This window comes from Sciurus vulgaris (assembly GCF_902686455.1).
Source record: "Sciurus vulgaris genome assembly, chromosome: 15".
Taxonomy (NCBI): domain Eukaryota; kingdom Metazoa; phylum Chordata; class Mammalia; order Rodentia; family Sciuridae; genus Sciurus; species Sciurus vulgaris.
The window spans coordinates 27608701-27621370 of NC_136476.1; the positions used below are offsets into that span (position 1 = coordinate 27608701).

Below are 12670 nucleotides of genomic sequence, written 5' to 3' on the forward strand. Positions count from 1 at the left end.
ACAATCAACATATTGCAAGTTTTTAATTCTCTATCTACTAAAATGCTTCGGCTACCATAACCATTACCAAATCAGCTTGTTACATACTGACAGAATAACACAAACCCCCATGGGCATCTCAAGTCCCCCTGAGCCTGAAGGAAGAAGCCACACCAGGGTTGTGGCATTCCTACCTCTGACATATAAATTGGCAGGGGCAGAATAGCGAGTGCCCGCGCTGTTGGTGGCAACACACTCATATTTTCCTTGGTCAGATTCTTCACTCTGTTCGATCTGAAGGGCTCCTGTGTGGATATAAAATATATTGCCAAAGAGATGGTCAGAGCAAGCTTTCTCAGTTCAGAAAGCTAAACCTCTTAACAACATGAAAAGCCCTGCAAAGCGAAGGTCCGCTCAACGTCGATTCAATCTCTTGCTAAGGTGCACAGACAGAAAATGATGCGATGAGAAAAACATATAGAGATTATTTTTTTACATCATCAATGCTAGCATAAGAAAACAATATCTTTTTTTTCCCAAGCAAGACTTCTAGTCATAATTAACACTCTTATCTCCTAGACTAATAAAATGAAGATGAGTGAGACTGCTTCAAGGAAGTATGGCTTTTAAATAAAACAAAGATTAATTTTGGTTTTGTTTTGTTTCATTTTGGTATCAAAAGTGGCGCAAAAGATAGGCACGCTCAAAAAAAAACCAGGCTGGGTTTTCAAGAAAGTCTTCTGCCGAAGAAAGCCAAAAATACGCCAGCGAGTACAAAAGGCTGCACAAAGTGAAAAATTAAAATTAGTCATTATCAATTATCAAAATAATACTTAAAGAAACAAAACTCCCTTAAGACATGCAGATTTTGAAGAAAAGAAAGACAGTTTGCCACGACTTACAATCATTTTTTTTTTTTTTTAACATTTGCTGAAAAACAAAGAGCAGTTGCATTAGAAGATTTTTAAAAAGTTCAAAAGCACGGCCCAGGCCAGCCAGGAAGAGCCAACCAATCACTGCTTGAGGACCTCGAGACGGATCCCCTAAGACACCCATCAAAATCCACCAGTGGGATTAGCAGTGTGGTGTCACAAAGCCCCAAGAAAAATATAAAACAAGAATTACAAAAGAAATGAACACTGAGTCAAAGTATGAAAAACCAGCAATACCACATACCACCAAGAATACTGAGCACCTTGTTTCCATGGCCTGAAGGACAGAAGATCCAAAAATCCAGAGACGAGTAATCCAAGAAAAAAAGAAGTGGGGAAAAAAGCATTGCTGTCAGACTGGAGGCGGGTGGGAGCAGGTGGAAGGGGGAGTCATTCTTTGACTTTAAAGACATTAAGAGAAAAAAGAATTGAAGAACAAAAGCAAAAACCTTTTGAAAGATAAAGACAAAAAGCAGATGGTCCAGGCTGTCTTCTGCATGTCTGCCACTGTTCTCCAGACCACCTTGGCTTTGGTCCAGAACAAGAACAGCTAAGGAAGAAAAAAATTATCTTTTTTTTTCTCCAGTTGGACAAAAAAAAAGGAAAAAGAAGAAAAAAAAAAAGGAAAAAAAATAAAAAAAGAGAAAAAGGAAAAAGGAAGAAGAAGAAAAGGAAAAAAAGAGGGACAGATGGTACGCTGTGACTGGTCAGTGGTCTAAAGACCTGGATATGCTTTCTTTGAAGCATATCACAACTTAAATAATCATTTTCATAAAGAAAGAAATGAACAAAACAAAGAGAAAAAGGAAAAGGAAAAGGAGAGCTCACAATATGAGAGTCACGAATCATAACCAAACAGTACAAAGGAAAAAATTAAGTTGATGCACATTTTTGGAATGACTTTGGAAACCAGACAAAGATGAGAGGGATGAAAGGACAGAAAGAATGAGTAAGATCATTCTGTGAACGTTAGTTCAGCACTCTTACCTCTTATTGGTGTACCACCTGGGTGGATAATATGAATGCAAATAGATTAGAAAGAAGAAGCATTAGTACGAGAAGAAGGAGGCTAGGGCTGGGGAGAAGAATTAAATTAGATTTACAGAATTAAATAAGGTCTTAAAAGAAACTTGAATTACTATACTGGTAAAACAGGAATATATTAGATAGTATTATTAGATCATAAAAGCAAGTTGCATTATACCACAGAGGGCAAAGACCATAATAGGCAGCATTGCCTTTCTCAGAGAACAACTGAGTTCTTAGGTCTGGGGTCACATAGGGTTAGAACTGTATCTCATATGCCTCATATCCTTTTAAAAAAATAAAAAGAACTACACAATATTTTTTAAAGACATAGTTTAGGTACATACTGACTAAGCTATTTAAGTATATATATAAATATGCATATATATATACTGTTATAGGAAATACTAAAGACTAACTAGAAACAAACACTGTTGATGGGCTATCTTTATACTACTTACTTGCTGCATTTGTGTGATATAAACTATTTGTGTACTATTTATTTTTCTATACAGTGTTCTTACAATAACGGCCTCTGTGGAGGTGTGCGTGTGCGCGCCACTATGGAGATTTGGTGTCTACACTGACAGTTAGTAAAATGCATGCCATGCATTTTATTATTAATAATAATAATATTCTGAATATGGAAATTAGTGGGGGTGAAGTGCGCTTCAGAACTAAGCACTTACCAATGGATTCTGGAGATTTAAATACGGAGAGAAGAAAGACAGCATAAAAATATTATTATATTCCTTATATTTTGGTACAAATTTTTCAGAGTTAAAGCTTATTATACTATATCATCTATGTTACATGTGAATAATTAATTCTTTATTTACAATAACAGAATGCTAATCTACACATTCTGCTGACAACAAGCAAAAGAGGCAGTTAACAAGACGCTTTAACATCACAGGACAGGTCAAAAGCTGAGAATTCTGGGGAAGACAGGCAGTTAAACAACTTAGAACTCTATATCCATATACTACCAATGTCAAAGTAAACAGCTTATTAATATATGCCCCATGAAATTACCTAGGGACAGCCTCTAAAACTTACAATTCAGAATTACCTCTACTTTTCATCTACAGAGAGCAAAAGGAATAAACTTGGATGCGAATGGGAAGGGGAGAAAAGGATAAGGAGAGAGAGAGAAAACAGTAAAAGCTGGAGTCTACACCAAAAGCAGGCTTCTGTAGATCCAGTCCCTGGAGGGTTCGAAAACCTTGAGTGTGGGCGCCACACTACTGTGGCTAATGTGTAGAAAATGCTCGCTCACAGTGATCAAGTATCAAGAAAAATCCCCTCCTCTCATCGGTACTTTGAAAAAGGACTTTGTTAAAAAAAAAAAAAAAAAAAAAAAAAAAAAATCAGCTGGTTACTCATAAGAGACCGTCTCTGTGATTTATGTATTAGTGAAAAGAAAGCAGATGTGCCCAAACTTACTAAACTTTGGTACTTGGGTGAGTTCAAGTGTAACAGCAGAAAATACACTTTAATAAAATTGAATCATTTTAGGGTTTATATGAACATTTGTTTTTTAATGGCTATAACCATGGAACTCCTTGCAAGCTCTGAATGAAGTCCAATGTTGAAATAAATTTGTTTCAAAAGAAAACAGAGAAAGAAGAAAGAGGAGAAAATGGATCCATCAAATACTGCAGAAAAGCAGTAAATTAAAAAAATTATCAAAAATACAGTCACAGCAGTGAGCAATGTGGATTAAACAGAAGCTGCAAAACAGAGAGAAGAAAGACAGACTCTGAAACAGGCCATGACATCACACACATGGACAACATATTAAATAACAGAGAAAGAAAAGAGGGAGAAAAATCAATACCTCAAAATTAAAAAATAAATAAATAAAATAAAAATAAATAAAATAAAGAGAGAGAAAGATTTTTTTAAAAAAATTATCTAGGAGTTAGTAGAAACAGTAACAAGACCCTACCTGATCGTAACTGCTTAATACGACCATTGTTGTTGCTTGTGTCGACAGGTAAGAAATCTTTGAACCAAGTGATTTCTGGATCCGGATTACCACTGGCTGCACAGAGCATGGTGGCAGTGCGTGTACGCTCCACCACCTTCAACTGCGGGCCCATGTCAATAGTAGGGAAGCCCCTGGGAATTTGATCCTCTGTAAGACAAAAAGTAATGCAAACACTGTGTTAAGAAGTCAAATGCCAGGAATTCAATATTGCCCACAAATCTCCCTTTTTATATTAGTCAGCCATGTGTTGAGAACCTAATACAAACCAAGCACCATTATGTGAGGACTCAGTGATCACCTCTGTTCCAGACCAGCAGAGTACACTATATGAAAGGCCAACACACACACAGAGCTCAGACCTCTGTGATACAGATGAAAGTGAGTTCTCTAGGAGCACAGACAGAAAGTAACTGCAGTATTAGCGCCTGAGGTGGTCAATGAGTACCAAGTGCAATCTCTGATTTGCAATAGTCCTTGAGGAAAAAGTCAGGTTGACTGAGTTGCAAAAACGAACAAGGAATTTTAGAAAGACAGGAATGTTTTCACTGAGAGGAAAGCATGGGCTAGGATGGGAAGTAAATAGAAGCATGTGCCCCCTGCTAACAAGCAGGTTAGCTGGGAGCTAAGTTAAGCTGTCTGTATACCAAGATGATTTGTTTCTCTTATAACGTAAGTAAAACTACACACACTTGATCCTCTGAATCCACTAGTTCCACACTTAAATGTTTCAAGTATTAAACCAGTTGAGGATTGAAAGCATCTGGAAATAAACTGTACTAAACATGTACAGACATTTTTCTTATTATTATTCCCCAAACAATGCAGTATAATAATTATTTACATAGCATTTACATTGTATTATATAGTACAAGTAACCTAGAAATAATAAAGTACACACAAGGTTGTGCAAGATTATATGCAAATACTATACCACATCATACAAGGGACTTGAGCATCCACCGATTTTAGGATTGTTGGGTGTGTGCATGTGTGTGTTCTGGAATGGATCCCTTTCAGATACTAAGACACGATGTATATAATACTCATACAATCACAGGTGAAATACAAATGAATTTATTTGTAGGGAGTTTCAATTTATCAGAAAATTGTCTATAAGGGATTAACCAAAGAACAAATTAACTCCCCAATAATGACACAAAAGCAAATATGTCCTATGGAAAGAGAACAGTTTCCTCTATCTCTAAAATCTGTACCATTTTCAGTAATTCAAAACTTGAAATTCCTAAACTTTGAATTTCCAACTGATCCACAGTTGACTTCTTCATACCCACATCAAATTGCTCCAGATTTCTGTTGAGAAATTAAATCTACTTAAATCCCTCGATTGTGCTTCACACTGATAATCTACATTGCCAGCTCATCCAGGCAGGATTAGAAAGGTATTGAAGGAATTTTATCAATGGTGAAGATTATCCAAAGTAGAATGCAGGCCATTTGTTTGAAGACCATTAGAAAAACATTTTTCCTTCCAGTTGGGTCTGGTGATTAATAACAGGCCCTTATACCCTTGGAACCACCAGTGAATTTTCATGTGCCACCAATTTGAAAATGACTCAAAATATCAACTCCATTGAGCAGAGCACTGCAAATCTTCAGATGTGGGCAATTACCTTCTCCTTGGATATCACCTACAAGCTCCATCATGAGTAACAAATCCATGGTTGGCTCTGTGAATCATACTGAGGTTTAGTTACAATTCCTAGTGCAGAAGCTCAATTGTGGTACCTCCACTGTGCTGTCAGTCAGCCCTGGTGCTCTCCTGACTCTCTTTATAGTCTACAGAGAAAATTCAACCTCTGAAAGCTGGCTAACAAACTCCTTTGTTAAATCAAGTCCCACTTTTATTAGCCTTTCATAGATCACTTCCTCCACAGGAAACTTATGTCTACATAGAGATTCTCACCATTCCCCAGAAAAATCATGTCTGTTGAGTAACTCCGTGCCTCCAGAAAGCCAGATGAAATAACTTTCATTGTAAACCTTTTCCAAACTCCCACAGAGTTGATCATCTCCTTGTCAGAGATATACAGCAGTGGGTTCCTAAATCCACTGTCTTGTACTTATCAATTACATCCGTTTATCCCTCCAGACCATGAGTTCTTTCATGTCTCATCTGCATTCTAATGCCCTGCCCTCATGCTAGTATGGATTCCCAGATTTTAAGATAAACTCCAGTGATTTTCAAGCGTAAGTGTGAACATATCAAAATGATTGTGGGCAAATTTTTCCTACTATACAGAACTTCTGGTAAAGAGGTGACCAGAAGCATAATCAAGATTGGACAGATTCTGTATCTTGACCTTCTTTACCAAAAAAGAAAGAGCTCAAGAAAAGCAAAGTTCAGTGAACAGTTCTAAGTTTTAAGAGAAAACTGATAGGCTAGTAAGTCCAAGCAGAGACTCTGGCCCTTTTGCTCAACAGTATGGAGGTTATATATCTTCTATTAATCTGTGCAAGATCAAAAGGATCTGTGGCAAGTAGAATTTGACATCTAAATTTTCCCTCAGACCAGTTACTTAGGGCCTGGAACTTGAAATAAGTGTGTGTGTGTGTGTGTGTGTGTGTGTGTGTGTGTATACATGTGTACATACACATACATTTTTGTGCGTGTATGTATTATAACTTCAATGAATTATTTTTTTAAGTTGAAAGATGTGCCACTTTTAAGAAATCATAACATTCTGTTTATACAAAAGCTTATACATTCTTAGTCAAACAGAGGTCTACAGTGGACAAGTGTCAGAAACAGTGGTTAATAGTGTAATTTCAAGATATTTTTAAGTCTTCAAGGGAAAGTTAAAAATTGAAACTGGAATTAGAAGTATCTTGCAAATTAGGCTATGCTAATTTTAATCATCTATTCCACTTGAATTTCATCAGTCTGTTCTTTATGTCTTTAAAAATTCTGCCGATATATTTACATCTACAGTGCAGTTCTAATGTTGTTTGGGAACAAAAAAAAAAAAGCAGAAAGATCAATAGCTGCTGTACCACACATATTATATTATTAAACATTGCACTTGGCAGCTATTGACACAAAATGCTTCAAAGGATAAAAATAATTTACCTCAAGTGCTCCAAAGTCAACTATATTGCCTTCATCATCTAGAAATGAGGTTCTAAAAAAGTCTCACTGTTATTTTCGATTTTAAAAACAACATAGGAAGGTTAATTTTTTTAAAAAAATCACCTTCAGATTCCTGATTTTTGTATTCCCTGGGGCACTGTACCACCTTCTGCCCCTCGTATTTAACTACTAGTTCATTCACAGCCATGAATATTGCCTTACTAGTCCTTGATTTTCTTTGAATGGTTCATCTCTCTGAAGAACCAAGCCAACATTCACAGGGCTGATGGGTGGCAAGTGTGAGCCACTGACCAAATCGCCTACCAAGGAAATCTAGATTTAATAACCATTCACAAGAAATGAAGTCCTCACCTTTGCGGGAGCTGAGGAAACTGACTTGTGCCCTCCAGAAAGTAGCCTAATACATTTGCATGACCTTTCCTTCCCTTTTGGCTCATAAAGAACACTCCAGAGCCTCTTTTCATACACACAAGTATACAACAAAGATAATCATTCTTGCATACTAATCACACAGAGAATGTAAAGAGCATCCTTTTCTTATTTTTAATAAGGGTAATTAAATTCCATCCATCCCCACTTTGCACAGAAACTCTTTGAATGCACATTCTTCATTAAATTTTCATGAGAAACATCACAATGTAACAGATTCAAATAGCCAGAGCTGCTACACTTTGACAGTTGTGGCTTGTTTCCAATTTGACTGTCAGGTATTTGGCAATAAATCTCAGTATTCAACATAAAACGAACTGTAGAAATAATGAAATTTCTAATTGGAATGCTTATCTCAGTGGGTGTAGTTTAGAAGATGTTAATTGCTTTTTTTCACCCCCTACATTATTAGTGATTTATATAAACTGGCTTGGCCATTGGATAATGTCAATTTTGAATTCTTATCAAATGAGTAGTACCAGAAACTTGGGAATCAAATCAATACCCTTAATGCCTTAACCACATAAACTTTCACAAGGGAAAAACAACAGTTATCAAAAAATAACAAATTGTCAGTGTTTTAGTTTTAAACTTTTACATGAGATGAAAAGAAAAACATTTTGTCCTATTCATTAATGTGCTCATTAAGTTTTAAAGTGCCTTACTTAACACGGTTCTATATTAATATTCAATCATGCAGAATTAGCTACTAATTCATCAACAATTTAAATCAGACTTGACCTTCATGAAGCCATTTGGTCTGTCATTTTGAGAGGCCATTAAAGGGCAGATTACTACATACTTGTGCTTACTGAATTGTAGAGTCATATATATTTTGTTTGCAATGGCAGCTATAATACACCAGGAAGTATAGCCCATTCTCTTAATCTATTTGTGTCTTAATGAAAAAGGCTGATAAGAAATTTTCAGTTCTATTTAAGAAAGAAAAACATGAATGTCAGCATTATTCAGAATTAACTTTCATTGCTGTTCAACTTGTTAACAATCCCTTACCTACCCAGGACCTCAAAGGTATCTAAGAGAAAAATAGTCTGTTACTGTTTTGCAGGAAGTCAGGCCTCAGATATCTGTCAATGATCAAGTACTAGGTTTTGCATAATTTGCTCAGTTAATAGACTTTCATTTTTTATCCATAAACAATTTTAGTGATGATGCTTTTATTTTTGCTCCAAATCCACAAACACTGAACCTCTCACATTTAAAAGGAAATCTTGAAACTCTAAATTTCCTGTTGAGGCCACAGACTCCTTCTGAGAGCCTCAATTATCTTCTTGCCTAATCTTGCCAGGGCTCTTGAAGATCATACCAGGTCTTTCCACACTTGTCTAACTGATTTAAGGATATCTTCAAGGAGGGATTCTATGTGATGGTCCTTGGAAAAAATCCCAATTTATCAGCTTTATCACCAATACATTTACTAGGAAAAATCATGCCAATCAATGGTATGTTTCCTCAAATGCATTACCAAAAGATTTGACAAGTATACCAGAACATTTGGCAAGAATAATGGTACAATAAAGCAACATCTGAATCCAAGGGAAAAGACGAATGTCTTTTTCTTTGTTTTTTTTACGCAGATTTGTCCCTTGAAATCACTTTTCTTAGTACCAGTTTATACTGGCTCCTCTTTAAAATTACCCAACTGATGTTACCAATAAATATTTTATGATAGTCAATATATGTATGAACTCTTACAAGTTCAGGGAAGGCCAGAGCTTTGTGTATTTCCTCTCTACCTTCCCCATGTTCAATAGATACCTGGAATGAGACACATTTAGGATGTGGTGATGACCATTTCAGAGATCATTCATGAGGCATCTCTGAATTCCCATGGGCTTATTTGATGGCACTCATGTTAATGGGTCACCATTCTTTAGTAATTTTGTGGCTATATATCTAGCTTCTATTTGACTACTAGTACATTAAGAAGCAGAAACTATTTTAAAACCCCTATTTCTTATTTAACACAAGGGTAAGTGGTATTAGGCTTATAAATTCATAAAAAGAGTTGTTGGTGACTTTACTTTTATAGTCTTTAGTTTTATTTAGTAAGCAATTTTTATCATTCAAGATGTACACTGCATGTGGTTCTTGTAACTTTGTCACAGCTGCTTCATGAGAAGCATGTCATTTACTTTCTATTCTTCATTTTTCAGGGGGTCTTCTTGCATGTTACTACAAATCAAAACCAGGGCCACATGACAAAACCTAATGTGTGAACACAATAAAACAAAACAAAAAAAAGGGTATATGAATTTATATTCTAGTGTTACTCCATCTACAGAAGAATGGAATTCTTGGTGTTCAAATTAATGGCAAAAAAAGTGGATCACCCAGTTGCACCGTGAGGCAAACACTGTGGATCTTCTTTCATGGACAAGAGCAAAGATTTCTAAGGGACTAGATATCATAAGACTTGAGGTATCAATTTACAGACAATGAAAATTATATCTTCTCCCCTAGTTTGAAAGGTAGAGGAATGGAGACAAATTTTTATTAACAGAAGAAAACAAGAAATGTTGAAATAATAATATGCTGAGTACTTTCTTAAAAGTGCTAGACCTTAATCCTTATCTGTTACAGAAATAGTACTAAAGTTGGTGTGTTTTTACATCTAAGAAGACATACAAATTTTTTGAAAATTTTATATTTATGTTGGTCTTAAAGAAGGTCAAATGAAGGGGTCAAATAAGATATTTATGAAATAAGATAATTATAAAGTATTTATGGAAGTTGTAGTATCTATTATAGAAGATAATTTGAATTTTAAGAAAAAGTCTACTAGAGAGTCAACAGATGGCATCATTCATTCTACAAATAATTCTTGAAGGATTCCTTAGTGTCAGACTGGGCCAGGCACTGGGTATGAAGCAGTCTAGAGACTCTACGTTGTTGTGATTTCATTGTATCTTCAAACTAATTAGATTCTGTGGAAATAACAATAGTACTCAGTTTATAGACTGGAGGACTGAATGAGACAACACATTCAGTGTGTCTAGCGCTGCCTGGCACTAGCCTTGCATCTAGGATAATATTAGCATATATGCACGTACTCAATGCTGAGGTCCAGCAGTGGGTCTAAGTAGAACAGAGGCATGTTACTCTGTCTTGATACAACAAGAGCCACAGCAATAAAATGAAAATGAGAAAAGAGTCCATGCAAATCACAAAAAAGTAGGAAATATCTAGACATACAAGTGATTTAGGGAACAGTGTCCATGCAAAAGTAACTTCTTCAAAGTTCATGAAGGTTCCTGTTTCCCCCGTGAATGAGATTGCAGAGTCCTTGATGATTCCGCAAGACAAATAAAGAGAAGTTATATTATCTGATGATTTCTCCCCCAAATGAATTTTTAAATGACTAAAGCTCTGTTGTGAGTGACCAAAAATGCTGAAACCAACTGGTTTCATAAATGTCATGGGAGACATCTCTTTCAGTAATTAAGAGGAGGAGAACTAAGCATTTAACTTGGGGAGCTGGTCATGTTAAGAAGCCTATATGTCCTTCTCAAATAAAATGATTTTTTAAGAAGATGAAACCAAGAAATCAGATTCTTTTGGTTTTGTTCTTCGAAAAAAAATATTTTTTCCCATTAGAAACTGAATATTGGGCAAAGGGATATATATCAAGATATACCTTCACACATCTCTGAAGGTTAATAAAAAGTCCTATTAGTTGTCCAGTTCTAAAGAGCAGATTCACAAGTATTACCCAATGGAATGAGGTAAGAAAACCATATTGGACAAATGTAACATATACTACAAAGTGCCTTGATGTCCAGTATTTCTAAACCACAAATATTTGAGCTTTTAAGGGTACTTTCAGGACAGGGAGGGTGGTATCATTGTTTCATTTTCTGTGGACATAAAACAAAGACTCAGCAAAATTACTTGTTCCAGGTCACACATACAGTATATATTAGAGAAAGTCTTTCAGTTCTACATTTGGTATATTATAATTTTATCTTAATTTATTTTATTTCCTCTACAACTGTTCTTTAAATACATATTCACCATCAATGGTGATGACCGCTTAACTGGAGTCTACCATGATGCTTACACGGTGAAAAAAAATTGTGAATATTTGGTCATTTTACAGTTTAAGCAGAAAGGACCAGACATTACCATGCCATGGATATAGCAGTAACTTTAAAATAGGTCTACATGTTAAAAATTCACCTTCTGATATATATCTTTGATTTTATCATTGGTTCTAGGTAGAGATTTAATTCTGCTATGCTTGCCACTCAATAAAATGCAGATTAAAAAAAATAGAAGGAAGTGGAAAGGATGGTAAAAATCAAGTGATTTCCCTAAGGGGCTCAAATCAGCACTGTGTCTGTATCTCTAACCCCTCTATAGTATATTTAATTATTTAGGAAGGGCTATAAAGGAAAGAATTTCTGCCATGTGCAGACACAAAAAGAATAGTACATGGGCCAGAAAACCAGATGTAAGTAGATTTAACATATTCACACAGGTCTCTCTGAGATAATATGTGGCTAGGAATGGCTAAGGTAGTAATGACTAGCTTTCTTTAGGAGAGAAGAGGGATCAGGGTTTCAGGAACTGGATGGCATAAACATAATGGTTGAAGCATTTGTCTGCTACTTTGCTGAACAGCAGTGAGTTTTCAAGTCACTATCCCATAGAACAAACCACAGTAAAAGGCTACAAACAAAGAGCCATTTTCTTTGCAGAACAGAGTCCCTGAAGCTGGGAAAGGACATTTATTATTTTTCTTAAAGAAAAGAGAGTAAATAAGCTTTTATTCCCACCATTCCAGATGGCAACAGGGTATAATTTGTACTGTTTTGACCTCATGACCATAGTATTCAAAATTAATCTTCCTGCAAAAGAATTGAATAAGGGACTGAAAATAAAAAATAAAAACAAAATAAAAGCTAAATCAATGTTTTCAAGCACAGTTGAGCTGCTGGGCCATTATCAAATGATATGCATATGAATGAAACTGAAAAAAATCATATAAGTACTATAAGTAGTCATAGGCTTCTATAATTCTGAAGGAACTTACCTAAACCAGGAGAAAGTTCCAGTTAAGCGATGACATTCCAATGGAATATTTAATAAAAATATGTCCTCCAAGAGTAATTATGAACAACATACAATAAATTTTTATTCTAAAGTTCTCTTTGCAAGTTATTGTATATAGATGGTATC

The 12670-nt window shown here is 35.5% G+C and overlaps 1 protein-coding gene across 3 annotated transcripts in view; it reads right to left on the minus strand.

Moving 5' to 3' along the window:
• The window catches only part of PTPRD (protein tyrosine phosphatase receptor type D), a gene marked incomplete at its 5' end in the record, with an annotated part of 242588 nt that overhangs the window by 187852 nt on the left and 42066 nt on the right, over positions 1–12670 (minus strand). The window contains 3 exons of one of the 3 annotated variants that reach the window (XM_079112994.1): positions 174–284; positions 1899–1916; positions 3889–4077. In XM_079112994.1, coding sequence (XP_078969120.1) covers positions 174–284; positions 1899–1916; positions 3889–4077 — 318 coding nt within the window. The remainder of the gene's footprint in view (positions 1–173; positions 285–1898; positions 1917–3888; positions 4078–12670) is intronic. The other 2 variants (XM_079112995.1, XM_079112996.1) reach the window with 2 other exon arrangements.